The sequence below is a fragment of the Emys orbicularis genome, chromosome 6, assembly GCF_028017835.1.
Source record: "Emys orbicularis isolate rEmyOrb1 chromosome 6, rEmyOrb1.hap1, whole genome shotgun sequence".
Classification (NCBI taxonomy): Eukaryota; Metazoa; Chordata; order Testudines; family Emydidae; genus Emys; species Emys orbicularis.
Window position 1 is genome coordinate 98,876,999 of NC_088688.1, and position 16,285 is coordinate 98,893,283.

The window sequence follows — 16,285 nt, forward strand, 5'->3', positions numbered from 1 at the left end:
GGTGGTGCCTGCGGACAGAGCAGTGCGCAGAGCTGCCTGGCCGTGCCTCCACGTAGGAGCTGGAGTGGAGACATGCCGCTGCTTCTGGGAGCTGCTTGAGGTAAGTGCCGCCCAGAGCCTGCACCCCTGATACCCTCCTGTGCCCCAACCCCCTCTCCCACCCCTGATCCCCCTCCCGCCCTCCAAACCCCTCGGTCCCAGCCCAGAGTACTCTCCCGCACCCTGAACTCCTAATTTTTGGCCCCACCCCAGAGCCCGCACCCCGAGTCGGAGCCCTCACCCACTCCAGCACCCCAACCCCCAATTTTGTGAGCATTCATGGCCTGCCATACAATTTCCATACCTAGATATGGCCTGCAGGTCAAAAAGTTTGCCCACCCCTGCTCTAGAGCATGATCCAATATTTATGCTGTATGTTGGGGCTAGGATTTAGCCCTTATTACCCAAATCAATTCTAGGCACCTGCTCCCAGATTTTGAACTGTGCCCAGTGAAACCTAATGGGTGGAAGGATGATGATGACTGTATGCCAATCTCAAGGCCCATGATTCTAGAGCCAGCCCAAGATTAGTTTAGTCCAGTGGTCCCCAACCGTTATCGTCTGGCGGGTGCCAGACGACGAGCCACGGAGGACCGTGGCGGCGGACGAGCATCCGCCGAAATGCCGTCGACAAGCGGCAACGTCAGTAGGCGTCACTGCCGACAAGCAGCGTCATTCAGAGGCGTCGCCGCCGAAATGCCGCCGATTTTCGGTGTCATTTCGGCAGCGACGCCTCTGGATGACTCTGCTTGTCGGCGGCATTTCGGCAGATGCTCGTCCGCCGGCCAGTACGTGGGCGCATTTAGACGCCCCGGCAGGCACCATGGCGCCCGCGGGCACCGCGTTGGAGATCCCTGGTTTAGTCCATTAGAAAATTAAATAAGCCTGAGAGCATAGAGGTGCTGCATCAAATCTCCCTACACCAGGTGCTAAAATAGTGATTTATGACACTCAGGGTATCCCTTTAAGCTAGTTAAGATGGCTTTCTGGCTATTTGGTGTTGCCACAGCAATGCAAAGCAGTCACAGTAGTAGCCAGAATCAGGTCCCTGGAGTCCTATTTTCCTGTGGGAGAATATGAATAATTCTATCAGTGGGAACTGTTTGTATCCTACAACAGGAGAACTGGGCCTTTGATTTCTAATAGAGTTGCATCAACTCACCCTGCCATGCACCAGCTCCATTAAATATTGTTTATTGCTTTACTTTAATGTTCATTTTCTAGTCAGAAGAAATAAACAGCTTCCCAGGCTAACTTGTGTTTCTTCTACTTCAGAAGCAAAACTTATTTTAAGCAAATAGAGTTGATAGCTTTCCCTCCCCTTCCTCTCCGGAAGTTCAGCCTCACTCAGATGTTGAAATAAGTAGCTTCACACATAAGGGATAATTTTTTTGAGGGGTGGAGCTGAAGAAGAGGAAGACAGGGAATGTGTTAGTAGTGAGTGTAATAGAAGAGGGGATTGTTACATGGTAGTATGTAAAAACTGCAGGCTGGTACAGAAGAGTTGGAATTGGGGGAAGGAAAGAACTGATTAGAAGAACCCTAGTGTAAGAAAACTGTAGCCTCTTGTCAGGAAAACACTAGGCACTTATTTAAAAACAACCCTCCATTAATACTACTGCAATTAAAACAAATTGCAAGTTACTCAGAGGGGAAAAAATGCTTTTTCTAATGTGAGAATATTTTTCTTTTTTAATTACATTATAAAACACAAATAAAGTTATGTACTCATCTTGTTTGTAACAGAACATAGTCACAGCACTTCAAAATGCTGCTTCTAATTTGCCACTGCAAGCCCTTTAAGGATTTCATTTTTGTAAACTGTATTTGCTATTCATTGTTGTCAAACAAACCAATTTCTTAGTTGGAAAGGGAGTCTTAGAAGTCTCTATGAGCATCATGTTTCCATGCCTAATAGTAGCATTTTATGGGAGCAGTAATCCAGAAAGGCTCAGAGAGAGCCAGGTTGGCCTTATGTGGTTCAGTTGTTTCCTTTAACTTAAATAGCAGAAGCAGGTCATTGATTAGAGAGCATCAGTAGTTAAACAAGTCATTTACATGTTCTATGATAGACTCACACTTTAAGACCAGAAGGGACCCTCATGAACATGTAGTCTGATCTCCTGCACATCACAGGCACTCCTGTAATAGGCCCATAACCTCTGCCTGAGTTACTGAAGTCCTCAAAGCCTGATTTAAAGACGTCAAGTTCCAGGGGGGGGGGGGGGGGGGGAGGGGGAAGGAACAGGAGTACTTGTGGCACCTTAGAGACTAACAAATTTATTTGAGCATAAGCTTTCGTGGGCTACAGCCCACTTCATCGGATGCATGCAGTGGAAAATACAGTAGGAAGATATATATTTATACACACAGAGAACATGAAACAATGGGTGTTACCATACACACTATAAAGGAGAGTGATCAGTTAAGGTGAGCTATTATCAGCAGGAGAGAGAAAGAACTGTTTGTAGTGGTTAACACCCATTGTTTCATGTTCTCTGTGTACATGTATATCTTCCTACTGTATTTTCCACTGCATGCATCCGATGAAGTGGGCTGTAGCCCACGAAAGCTTATGCTCAAATAAATTTGTTAGTCTCTAAGGTGCCACAAGTACTCCTGTTCTTTTTGCGGATACAGACTAACACGGCTGCTACCCTGAAAAAAGTTCCAGAGAATCCACCATTTACTCTAGCTCAAACCAACAAGTGACCTGTGCCTGAGATTGCAGAGGAAGGCCAACTCCCCCCACAGGGTCTCTGCCAATATTACCTGGGGAAAAATTCCTTCCCGCCTCTAGATATGGTAATCAGTTAGACCTTCAGCATGTGGGCAGAGGTGATACATGGGGGGGGGGTGGAGGGGATGGTATGCAGGGTCAAGTGCTGCCCCAGATTGGCCTGCCAGGGGAGGGAGAGGGGTTATGTCGTCCTGCTGCGCCTGCACGTCCCCCCAGCACGCTCAGTCCCTGTCAGTCGGGGAGGAAGTGCAGCTTTGATTTTTTGAGCTAGATCTGTAATGCTGATGATGTATTCTGCCCTAAGGAAGGGAGAAATATCTCCATTCCTGTGTCATTAATGTTTTTTCTCTTCTTTTTAGGACAGGTCAAAGTGTTCAGGGCCCTGTATACATTTGAACCCAGAACTGTAAGTATTTAGGTTTTCATATCACTCATAGAACAGAGTGATCTAATTGCGTGGGCTAGTGCTTCAGGACTCTAAAAAAAGCATAAACAGCCTTGTTACACTGCTCTATAAATAAAAACTAAATGATTGGTTTAACAGAGCTATAACTAGTTTCCAATGCTAAACAAGAATTCACTGTCCATTTCTTACTCAAGCTCAGATTCCTCAACCTGCAACTTCCATTAGGTAATGCTGTGAGCCCTGGTGTCGCCTTGGTACCACATGTCCACAATAGAGGATTAGCAGATTCTGAGACTTGGGCTCATTTATTTTTCCTCCTCCCGAAGGCAGCATAAAAATTCAGCAGGACGCTAATCCTCTGCCCCTCCATCATGGTTGCAGGTTTGAGGGGCTACCATTTCTTGCTCCTTGTCTATTCCCATTTAATTAGATTAATTGGATTGGTAGTTAAGAGAGAGAAACATAAACCAAGCCTCCCCTAAAAAGTTTGCCATTTAGTACTCCTGCTGAATAAGCACATCTTCTGAGCAGCCTTTGCCAGAAGGGCTACTGTGGAGTCCTGCCAAGAACTTAAGGTGCCTTTCCCTGGCAGAATCCCCAGGATAAGAAGAGTATTTTTGGAGGGTTTCTGTTACAATCAGTAAGGTGGCAGTACAAGAGTTAGTTGTCTTTTTGAAGTCTGCCTCCTTTAGAGTAGGTGTAAGGGTGTTAACGAGGCAAATAGGAGTGCAATTCACTGCCAAAAACCTGACGGAATTAAAGTTTATTCAGAGTGCCTTGTACCCTTCCAGAATGTTAAGTGTGATTATACTCAAGCCTCTGAAAACTAGGAAATAGAGTTACAGGATAGCAATTTTCAAAACAACTGAAGCATGTGTGTGGTTTTTAAGAGCACTTTGAAATGTTGGCTCTTAAAACCAGAATTTTTGCTTTCAGGAGGAGTCACTGCAGAATGCAGTCAGAGAGCAACTAATATCCACACCCCATGTTCTCAGAAAGCTGCCGAGATCAACACTTGAACTCCTAGTACATGGGTGCTACTTGGGCATTTCTGAGCCATTCATTTACTGTGGTGTCACACTACCTACAAAACATTGATTTGCAGCAGAGTTCCTGCCTGCAGCATAAACACAAATGACTTTCTGTGGCTTGGTGCAAGCCAAACTGTAGATCCATTTTTTATGCCGACTAACTATTCAAATATTGCTTTCCAACTGGGCAGTGGGTGCCAGATGCTAGCTGAAATCAATACCAAGGGGATGGTTATCAGTTTGGGGAGGATCACAGCCTTAGTTTGAGTCCCAGGTAGGCACAAAAAGTTAAGATATTATTTTAAGTTTATTTTAATGTTAAGATAATATTGGGGGGGGGGGGGGGATGAGAAATCTGTATCTCGGAAACCCTTTGCTCAAACAACCTCAAATTTGGAGGATCCTATCCTGGGTCCCCTTCATCAGTTTCCAAGATATTTACTTGCACTATGTAGATTTTTAGAGCATTTAGAAAATTGGCTACTAAACCATAAGCTGTCAACCTTAATGATAAGGGTGTGATAGCCCCACTATAACACCCTAAGATTTCACACACATGCCTTCCTCTGCTTTTCCCTTCTCCCCCCAAAGTCAAGTTGTTGAGATGTCTTAGAATCTTTGGCGTTTCCTTCTCCACACTATTTTTGTTTTTTAAAAACTCGATTGCATGTCATCAGTACATACAGATAAATGACAGATTCGGTTTGCCCAAAAATGTATTGTGTAGAAGAATTAAAAAACCCTAGTTACTCCCCATTCCACTTAAATTGTTGCATTCAATCCGTGGTAGGAAGATGACCAGCTTCCTCGTCTAGTGTACATGCCTCATACATTACTGCCTGTCACATTTCTTAATGTAGTTTGACTTGCCAAGAATGTAAATGACTAGCAAGCAGTTGACTTGATACTGGAGATTTTGGGATGGTGCAATATTACCACAAAAACTAAAGGTGCTGTGCTCCTTTCATGTACTTGTTTTATCTCTTCACACATTTATGTAATTTTTTTTCAGCCAGATGAGTTGTATTTTGAAGAAGGGGATATTATCTACATTTCAGATATGGTGAGTAACATTATTTCAGTAGTGGTGTCACATGTAGACTGACTAAGTTTAAAATTCAATAGACTGTTTCTTAATTTTTTTTCCCCCCTTCCCCTCCAGAGTGACACAAATTGGTGGAAGGGAACCTGCAAAGGCAGGACTGGACTTATTCCAAGCAACTACGGTAAAGTCTAGAATTTATTTTTCTCTTCGTTTACATGTCACTAAGTAGAAATTGCTAGATATGATTATTTTTTGGACACTGGTAACAGTGCTGCAGTTAAGGGTCCAGTATCAAAGTACATCAGAATACTTAATCAGCATTTCTCAAGTACCTATCACCACCATAGGTAGACACTGTATATCGGTTATAAAACAAAAAACACACCTGTGGGACTGTCCAGACATGCAGGCAGTTCTCTGTCCTACTTCTTGCTTTAACTATTGGTTTCCCACTCTGGTATGCTGTCAAGTTTTGTTGTGGTTCTTTGGGAAATGCTTTGACTAAGGGGTGATCTTTGGTGGTGGTAGGACTGACTATTCTAGATATCTTTCTTTGTGGAGGAGTTCAAAAGGCTACAGCTGGTTCATCTTGGAACCCCTTCAGTCTATACATGTCTGTCAAAGGGCATCTCTGCCCTATAGCACCTCCTTCTGGCCAAGAGGCTCTTTAGAGGCCTGCCTGAGTTTCCCCTTAACTCAAGCTCCCTTAAAGTCTACTCCAGTGGCTCTCAACCTTTCCAGACTATTGTAGCTCTTTTAGGAGTCTGATTTGTCTTGCGTACCATCAGGTTTCACCTCACTTAACTACTTGATTACAAAATCAGATATAAGAATACAAAAGTGTCACAGCACATTGTTATTGAACAATTGCTTACTCTCTCATTTTTACCATATAATTATAAAATAAATTAAAATATTGCACTTACATTTCAGTGTATAGTATGTAGAGCAGTATAAACAAATCATGGTCTGTATGAAATTTTAGTTTGTACTGACTTCACTAGAGCTTTTTATGTAGCCTGTTAAACTAGGCAAATATCTAGATGAGTTGATGTTCCTTCTGGAAGACCTCTGTGTACCCCCAAGGGTACACAACCCCTGGTTGAGAAGTTTAGATAGTTAAATTGGACTGCAGGAGGGGATTTTTTTATTATTAAATCCTGCACAAAGTCTTTTAAAAATAGAACTCAAGCTTACACTGTCTTCATCCATGAGTGTTTGTCCTCTCTTTAAAGTTCCCTTCTTTCTCCTCAGTCACAATCTGGGCACAGCCCTTCCTCCCGGAGGGTTTGTCTTCCTGTGTTTCCAGCACCTCTTGCCTGGAGTTAGGCCTTCTCCCTGTTAACTCAGGATCCTGCAGGAGCCTTCTTACTCCCTGCAGTGTCTGCAGGCATCTGACAACCTATCTGTCTCCTCTTTTGTAAAGTCCAGGTGCCTCCCCTTAAAGCCCAACTGGGCAGTAGGTAATCAGTCTTGGTGCACTGAATCCTGCTCCCTTTCTTGCAGGGGAAAGTCACTCTGTGACAGTATCTTTTAAATACATGTGGTAGACAATCAACTGCTGTGGTGGCTCTGAGAAGATGTCTGAGATAGCATAAGCCTGTTGCTTTAAAGAAATTTATAAATCAATACCAGAATCTCTAGGTGACTAATAATGAATAGGGAGCGAATACATATTGCAGAGTACCAGTGTATTGGGTTTCCTGTGCTTCTTTCTGCTTAGGAAATGGACCACTGTTTTGTTTACGACTTCTTTGTGAATGTCCTATTTAACCATAGGTAGAGTGGGCTGCAACAATCCAGTGTCTTGGTGACAAAGGCATGTCCTACTGCGATGGTGCTGAGCAGTTCCTCAAAGTCTTTCCTTGTTCAACTACCACCTGAGTCACAACCTCTGAGCTTGCCTACCAGCTCAAGTCCCATTCAAAATCCAGCTGGAGGAGGTGCCCACCTTATAACTTTTATCTCAGTGGTTACATCGGTCACCTGGAATGTGAGGGACTCCGGTTTTATTTCCCCCTCCCTGCCACAGGGGGAAAAGGATTTGAACATGGGGGTCTCACACCTCTCCAGAGTGTGCTCAAACCACTGTGCTATGGGATATTCCTAGGTGGGGATCCCTCAGTCTCTCCTGTAGAAGCTGTTCCACAGTGCCCAACCCCATCCCTAAGCTACTTTGGGGCATAGTACATTGGGCTGAACACTGATGTAAACTTAGTATGGATAAATGAGAGACAAATTGCAGGAGGTCCAATTCAGGGTATATGCCCTGATAGATCGATTACTAGACGTAATGTGTATCGGGGATAGATTTATCGCGTCTCATCTAGACATGATAAATCGATCCCCGAACGCGCTCCCCGTCGACTCCGGAACTCCACCAGGGCGAGGCGCGGAAGCGGAGTTGACGGGGGAGCTGCTGCCATAGATTCCGTGCCGTGAGGACGCGAGGTAAGTCGATCTAAGATACGTCGACTTCAGCTAAGCTATTCTCGTAGCTGAAGTTGCGTATATTAGATCGATCTCCCCCCCCGTGTAGACCAGCCCACAGAAAGCATACCTATCCTATGATCTTGTGCTCCATCTGCTTGACCTGCAGAAGCACAAACTGAAAACCAATGTAAATTTGAGAGTACTGATAGTAGGGAGATATTAAGTGCCATAATAATTGCATCATCATAAGGAATTGAGGGGGGGAAATAGTCATTAAAAAATAATGGGGAAAGAAATTGGCTTCTGAGAGAAGTACAATCCATATAGAATAAAAAGAAGAGTTCTACTTCACATTGTATAGTGCTTTTAGTGTACTGTAGAATTAAGAAATTCTGTTTGCAGAGTGGCTAAGATACAATGATCAAATTCCGCTTTTTCCTCCATATATTAACAGCATTTGTGTGTGTAATCAAAGAGTCTCGGATTTGCATTTTTACTTTGTTGAGGATTAATTAAGTACTTCAACCTATGAAACAGTGTAGTTATAAACCAATGTTTGGGTGATATCATAAATGGAAAACTCAAAGAAGGTCTGGATAGGACAGAGAATTTGACAATGGAATTAAAATCCTTTCATGTAAAGCAGGGACCCCACCACCACATTCCTCAGAATACAACTGACATGTCCCGAAGTTGCCTAATGCTTGCACCTCAGTTTTTCAAAGACAAGCATTCCATTTGCAACCAACTTCCTGCTGCACTGCTGTGGAGTTTCATTAGCTTTGCCACTTCCCACAGCAATAGCATAGCACCCAAGGACAACACACACACTTGCTTTACCCTGGGCATCTGGAGTTCACCCTTCACCACCTTCTGATCTTCACCAACACCAGTCAATGCTTTCCTCCCCATTCCAAGTCTTAGCTAGAAAGAACAGTCACAGGAAATGCAAACTTCAGAGTGCAGCTCACTAGATGCTGGTGGTCAACCATTGCAGGTCACACAACAGTCACTTCACAAGCTTACATTAGGCTAAGAAATACCATGTGTGAAATCCTGGCCCAGTTGAAGTTAGAGGTAATTTTGCCATAGATTTCCAACAGGGTCAAGATTTCATCCTGGGACCTCGAGCTCAATTCAAAAAAAGGCTGTGGAAGCTAGTGTGCACAGGAAGTAGAACAGTCACAGTGACCCACCATTCTTGACCCCACTTTCACAAGAGACAGGAAGACCACTAACCTCAGCACTTTCAGAACAAAATGCAAAATCTACTTCTGTACACTAATCTCTCGGACTTAATTAGCAAGAGTCTGAAAAAAAATAAAATACAAAAATCTTTACTATGAGAAACTGATCAGAATGTGTGTGTTTCATTTCAGTGGCTGAACAAGCGGAGTCCATTGATAACCCATTGCATGAAGCTGCCAAAAGAGGTGGGTGTGGGTGTGTGGTTTGGACTGTGATACCTTGGACTTCTCATTTCGAGAATTTAAAATTTTGTAATGCCAAAAGAAGTCTTTTTGTGGTTTGTGTATGTGTGCCAACAAAGGCATTTTATTTGAATTTTAAATACTGAATGTGCTGCATATTTTGGCTGGTTAACCTGAATATTTTGAATACATTTGGTATCTAAATTCTGCAGCATTGAGTAGCAGAGTGTGTGTGTGTTGGGGGGGAGGGGGAGGGAAGCGGGGGACGAGGTGGGGGAGGTAGGGAAATCTGTTTACCAGATTGTAAATGGATGCAATATATAATGTTTGTCCTATTCCATCACTGATTAGCTTTTAAGGTGGGGGGAAAATTGTCCTCTGAACAAGATGTTAAATAAGTTGGACTATTTTTCCCCTCCATAACCTGTAGCAATAACTAAATTACTGCCAAACACTGTTTCTAATGAATCGCTAAACAAAAATTAAGATCTAATGCAACATAGCATTCATACAGAGCTAAATGCCTTTAATGGTTCTGCTACTCAATTTGTTTTCTATTTGTTTCAGGAAACCTGAGCTGGTTGAGAGAGTGCTTGGATAACCAAGTTGGTGTAAATGGTTTAGACAAAGCTGGAAGCACAGCTTTGTACTGGGCTTGCCATGGTGGGCACAAAGGTACAGTATAACACTCCAACTCTACTGATTATGTTCCAGTTTTCTCTATTTGCTCGGCTAATGGACCAGTTACTACTTAATCTGCTGTAATCAGTAACAAAAAGTCTATATACTCTTATTTAATTCAGGTTAGCAATAAATAAATAAAAACTAGCCAGCAGAGAAGGGCTCAGATCTGTCAAATGTAATGCATGTTTTTAAAATGTGACATCGTTAAATCCTTTTACTTTAAAAGCAGACAGACATTCTTAATCACAGTATGATTATAAAAAATGAGAGATGAAATGCAGGCTGCTGAGGGGAAGAGCAAAAAAACAAATGGTGTTTGTCACTGAGGTTTAGATATAGAAGTGAAACATTAATGTATTTGTAGTGCTTGCTCAGCAATCTTCACAGGCTTTAATAATATGGATTTTCTCTAACTGATTGGGTTTAGAGCCTCTCTCTGTGCAATCCCGACTTCAGTGCTGTACTTGGAATATAAGAAAGCAAGTTTTGGTTTCATAAAGTTCTTTTTTTCTTCATTTTATGTAGATATAGTGGAAGTGCTATTTACACAGCCAAATGTAGAACTAAATCAACAGGTAGGAAGTTTATCCATTCAAACATTTACAGTGCAGTTATTGTTAATTCTTAGTGCAGGGTGATTATTTTTTGCTGTGTTTTAATCCTGTTGCTTTTCCCGGTTACTCCACAGAACAAATTGGGAGACACAGCTTTGCATGCTGCTGCTTGGAAGGGTTATGCAGATATTGTAGAGATGCTACTGGCAAAGGGTAAAGATCTTCACCAAGATTTCAATACTCTGTGTGTGGCAAAGCTGCTTCCTGTGTGTAAATCACTGCTGAGTTTGTAATTTGCATATTTTATAAATTTGTTTTCTATAATCTGGTCATGGTTCCTAGCTAGACCAGCATATCTTTGTAAACCATGCAAACCCTGGAAGTTGTCTGTGCAACAGGCTGACCTGTCCAGGGTAAAATTTCACCCTGCTGTGGAAGACAAAAATAGGTACCAAAACCCAGTTAAGAAGCAAGGGAGCTCCACAGCTCCTAAGTAGGAGCCAGATCCTAAGCCCACTGGGTATCTTTCTATTGACTTTGGATAAATCCCTAGATGAGCTCCCCATTGCCCTTTCCCATCAGTCATGCTGACCAGGCTACTTGTATGAGAAGTGATTTCATTTTACTGAAGGTTTTGCTAGAACAGCATTTTTGAACATAATTGGAATTTCTTTTTGTAAAGGGGCAAGAACAGATTTAAGAAACAATGAGAAGAAATTGGCTCTGGATATGGCTACCAATGCTGCCTGTGCTTCCCTGCTTAAAAAGAAACAAGGGACAGGTATTGTTTGTTTCTCACTTCTTTGTTCAGTTGGGACCACGGGGAGCCACGCTCTGACAGAGCTAGAGTTCATCAAAGCAACTCCATTTTGATGAACCACAGGAAACTCATCAGAACTCAGCTTCTAAGTCACCAGGAGGCTAGGGAGGTTGAGGAGCATGACTGTCCAGGAGGATCATGGGATTGGAGAGGACTCCTGGTGGAGAGCAAAGGTGGGGGTCTCCTGTGGAAGCAGGGCATTCCTGGAGGATGGAGCATGATGGGAGGGAGAAGCGGGCAAGAAAGGGAGCTGTACTCTATACTAGTGGTTCTCAACAAGGGCTCCGGGGCCCCTTGGTGGGGGCAGCGAGCTGGTTTCAGGGGGTCCGCCAAGCATGGCTGGCATTAGACTCGTTAAGGCCCAGGACAGAAAGCTGAAGCCCCACCATGCAGGACTGCAGCCTGGGTCCCTGAGCTCCAGCACCTGGGGCTGAAGCTTGAGCAACTTAGTTTCGCAGTGCCCCTTGTGGTGTGGGCCCCCAGGTAATTGCCCTGCTTCCTACCCCTTAATGCCAGCCGTAGCTTTTACATGGAGGAAAATAGTTGTTGTGGTATAGGTGGGCCATGGAGTTTTTATAATATGTTGGGAGGGGCCTCAGAAAGAAAAAGGTTGAGAACCCCTGCTCTGTACTTCATGTGGTTAGCCATATGAAATGTTCTCATGGCTATTTCTCCCCCCACAGCTTATCCCAGAAGCAGAAACCACTCTTTTCTCTGTCACAACCCCAACCTCCTGCTGGTTTGAGAAAGGGAGTTGTGCTCTATTGTTTGTCAGAATATAATCTTCCCACAACCCACCCATATCCCCACTCCCCTGACATATTAACTTTTTAAACACAGATATATATTCACATACACACATACTGATACAGGGCAGTTTTAAAAAGCTTAAAGGTGGTTGTTCAGGTTCAGGGAGGAGATAGGTGGATTGTGGGAGGAAGTAGAAGTGAGATGGGGAACCTATATGGAGTGTAGATGGGATGGAGAATGAGTTAAAAGGAAATAGGACGAAGTATATCTTAGCAATGCAATCTAACAATCTTAATTCAAAGTTAGCAACAATTTTGTTTGGGGGATAGTTTTATGGAAGCATAACTAGGCAAGAAAGAGCTATTACAACCATCCTTCAATAATGTTAGTGAAACATCTGACAACTCCTTAACTTTGAGTATTTTATGTAAGTTAGGGGGTGGTAGCATAATACTCAATTTCCTGCAACATCAGAATATCTCCTTTGTCAACTTGGGGTCAGAAAGAAACAGCTGTAACAGGAGCCACAGTTTTTTCCTCAGTTCCTATACATTTTTCTAGTGTGAATTAATCTCCATTAGAAGTATTTTTTTTTATCTTCCTCTTTCAGAATTCTGGGATTCAAGCCATCTGCTACTGAATCCTTTTCTGTTCTAATGTTCCTATTAGTTACATTGCTTTTTCATTTTCCATCTCCAGAAAGGTAATCTTTATTTCTGGAATATTTCCTTCAAGACAACGGAGAGACAAAAATCACGTAGTTTTTCCTTAATATCCACCTAATCTATCACCAAGTTACCTTTACTCACAAAATGTAATTTGTAATATTGTTTGCAGTTTTCATTTCAACGTCAGTCTTTAACTTCTTGCTCACTTCTCTCCTTTAAATTGATCTTCCATAATCTTCCCTCTTGTCAATAGGGTCACAGCTACAGGTGTGCTTTTCTTTTTCCCTGAATTTTCTGATCATTCATATTTGATTCTCTTCTTCCCCTCATATTATGTTTGTTTCTCAAATGCATATGCATCTATTGAACTCCTTGCAATTTACATTTCAGTACTTTCTATGTACTCTTTCAGGACTCTTCCTGTTCCTAGTATCAAACTATCCAAGTTCAGTTCTGCTTTCAGTATGTTCCCTATAGCATGAATTTGGCATATTTATAGCTTCTGTGGTCTGCTTTACCTCATTTTACAATATTTTAATTTGTGCAGGTTTTTAATAATGCATTTGTACTTAATGGCACTGCATTCAATTGGTTTATTCTTTCCATAAATCTTATTTTTAAAGCATTAGGAACCCTCTTCATTTGTTTACTTTTCAGAAGCTACTGTAGTAATGTCATATCATAACAGTTGTGTTTAAAAGTTTGGAGGATTAGGGGAGAAGAGTACTCAATATAAGAATATTTGAGAAATTCTGATGTTTGGAAAGTGTGATGCACTCCATAATAGTAAATTCAAGACATGATCTCTTCCCCAGAAAGTTTATACTATAATTCAGGCAAGCAAATACAGTTAGGGGATATGTATTCAAATATAAGATTGCAAAGGGATATTAGAGATCCTTCATTGGAAGGCTGTAGAAAAGGTAGATTTAAAGGAGATAAGTGGTTGGCAGAGAGCTGCAGAAAGAAAGAAGATACTGAAGAGGAGGCAATGAAGGGAATTAGAAAAAAGAAATGGGAAGAAGATAGAAAGGCGAGAAATGTGCTGAGCCTGAGAATGAGAAGTAGGAGGCTGACCTTGGTACAACCAAGTATTTGGAAGGGCCATAGCCCTTTGATAGATAAAGCTGTGTGGATATTTGTACTTACAGCTGGGACTAAACCTTTATTAAGCAAGATGGTGTATATTCCCCACCTTTACCAGCCTAACTCTTGAGTATTAGATGGATTTTCTGAGATTTTTAAAACAAGTCCATTTGGGCTCCCGCAATTCCCAAGATCAGAGTTTAAAATTTACTCACTTCTCAGTTACTCCAAAATATAAGACATGGGCTGGCTTACTAAGCTGCTTGTTTGTTTGAATACTGCATAACTTTAGAATTTATCAAATATATTTTGTTAACCAGTGTAGAACAGATTATGCATCAGTTATTTTTGATGGTGAATGGGTTGTACAACACAACTCTGCAGGATAAGTCACCTTTGAGGAAACAGACAAATCATTGTTGATTAGGACTGCCTTCCATTCCTTCACTGGAAGAGATGTAAATGAGAACCTCCTTGCAGGGCTCATCTCCTGTAGGAGAGGAATTCCTGTCCAACAACAAAAGAATTCCCCTTCTGTGCATCTCTTTAAGGAGCACAAGCCATTCTTCTTGACATTACTACATATCTGGGTGAGGAGGACCACTTTCCCAGTGTCCACTAGTCCTTTGCCCTCCCTCTCTGCTGTATCCAGTTTTCTACTTTCCATCTAGAAGCACAAGGTTTAGATGTTTTATACATGCAGTTTTTGAAAGTATAAATCCATGTCTAAAAACTAACACGTAGTCAACAAGAAGAAAACCAGGTGGGGAAGAGAAAGAAAATGTCTTCATGGGAATTAAAGTAGAGGATGAAGACTGGCTTAGAGCCTTGGAAGTGAGCTAGGGAAACTTTTTCTAGTTCACCAATCCTATATTCTGTGTTTAAAACTTTCCCATTAGAGAGATTTAAATTGTGTCCAACTTTATTCTTCCGGTGTGCAAAGCTTTTCAGGCAGCCAGGCTCCTGGAGCCTCACCTGAAGAACACTGAGCAGCAGGCATGTCAGTGTCTCTCATCAACTGAGATTTCTCCAACAGACGTATGCAAAGTTTGTGTAGAAAAGGTGACCATTTGACCAGCTCCTGGCTAGCACCTCACCTACAAATATCTTAAACCCTAGGAAATGCCCCCCATAGACAACCTCTTCATGTAGAGTTAGAGTTGCTCAAGTATGTTTGCCCACAGCACCACAAAAAAATTTTATTATATGCCTGATTCTGTCCCTGGTTAAAGTAGAATTGTTTTATTTTCAGATACAGTGCGGACATTAAGTAACGCAGAGGAATACCTTGATGATGAAGACTCCGATTAACTTTCTTCATAATGTCTTAAGAACTATAACCTCTATTGCCTGTCATTCCCAAATCATCTTTGCAACTGTAAAAAATACCTTATAGAGTAATGAAGTCTTGCAATCTCTCACTATAACATGTAAACAGAGAGTGAAATCTCTTGCACAAGGAGAACCCACAAAGGCTAGGAAATGCCAAGTTTTAAATCAAAGTTCCCTTGAAATCATCAAGCTGGAGGTTGTATGCTGATCTCTTCCCCCCCACATCTTGCTGTATGGGGAAGGGACTTAGCCCTCTAAACATGCAGGTGTCCCAAGATATCCCTGCAGGTACCTAGTATCTCTGCAATACACTCCTCAATCCTAGCTGTTTTCTTTGTCAGCATAGTTGCTCTCCCACTGGCAGCACTCCAAAGAATCTCCTTGAGGTTTCTTTCTTATGTATGGATAAGAACTTGCTTAAAATATTATGCTGGCAGGGTGAGTATTATTTGACAAGGGGAAACCCCGCAGGTAAGAGATGGGATAATGCAGTGGTGAATGGTCATCCCCTATCTCCACAGAGCAGGAAGAGACAATGTAAGGCTTCTTTTAATTTACACCATATGGGAGTTGGCGTGTGGGGTGAAATGGCAGGGGAAGAGCTGCCCTGAGAAGTTTCTCTGTTTACTATTATGGGCCCAGAGAATCAGAGAATTGTGTTTTAGGAAGGAACTCAACTTTGGACTCCGTGACTGGATTACTTTGCTGTTTGAATTGTATTGGTGTTGGAATCATTAGCATTGAAGTGAGGAGGGAATATTTTTCTGTTTATCCTGCCTAAGAATTTTACTGATCTTTTGCTTTTATTTTTAAAAGTGTTCTTGTTTTTCCTCTAAAGTACTTTACCTCAGAGCTGAAGTTTTTTTGAAAATATATATATTATATTAAACCAAAAGTGTTGAGAAAATTGCCTAATCTGAATAAATCATTTAAAACACTTGAAGTTATGGTCTATTCGTATGAATTCAGTAGAGCTGGCAAAAGTAAGTTAAACCACTACTTTTTAACCTTCATGTGAAATTACTCTTTAAAAGCTTCCTCCAACTGGAATACCTTCCAAACAGCTGTAGTCAAGGCAATAGACTATGCTGAGGAGTACTTGATAAATATGTTCTGTCATGAAGTTATAAATGGGATAAGTGTTATGTGTATGTATTAGCAACTTGAACAGTTCCAACACCACAATACATTTTAAAGCAAAAAAACTTGGCAATTTGTCAAATTCTTACCATCTTGAAAAACAAGTTGGGAAGAGGCAAAAAGATAA

At 41.9% G+C, this 16,285-nt stretch overlaps 1 protein-coding gene across 2 annotated transcripts in view; it reads left to right on the plus strand.

Moving 5' to 3' along the window:
* The window catches only part of OSTF1 (osteoclast stimulating factor 1), a 28,439-nt gene extending 12,478 nt beyond the window's left edge, over positions 1 to 15,961 (plus strand). The window contains exons 2-10 of one of the 2 annotated variants that reach the window (XM_065406147.1): positions 3,139 to 3,185; positions 5,229 to 5,279; positions 5,379 to 5,442; positions 9,074 to 9,127; positions 9,692 to 9,799; positions 10,334 to 10,383; positions 10,497 to 10,575; positions 11,045 to 11,143; positions 14,939 to 15,961. In XM_065406147.1, the coding sequence (XP_065262219.1) occupies positions 3,139 to 3,185; positions 5,229 to 5,279; positions 5,379 to 5,442; positions 9,074 to 9,127; positions 9,692 to 9,799; positions 10,334 to 10,383; positions 10,497 to 10,575; positions 11,045 to 11,143; positions 14,939 to 14,997 (611 nt within the window). In that variant the 3' untranslated portion in view covers positions 14,998 to 15,961. The remainder of the gene's footprint in view (positions 1 to 3,138; positions 3,186 to 5,228; positions 5,280 to 5,378; positions 5,443 to 9,073; positions 9,128 to 9,691; positions 9,800 to 10,333; positions 10,384 to 10,496; positions 10,576 to 11,044; positions 11,144 to 14,938) is intronic. The other variant, XM_065406148.1, reaches the window with a different exon arrangement.
* Positions 15,962 to 16,285: the final 324 nt, after the last annotated feature.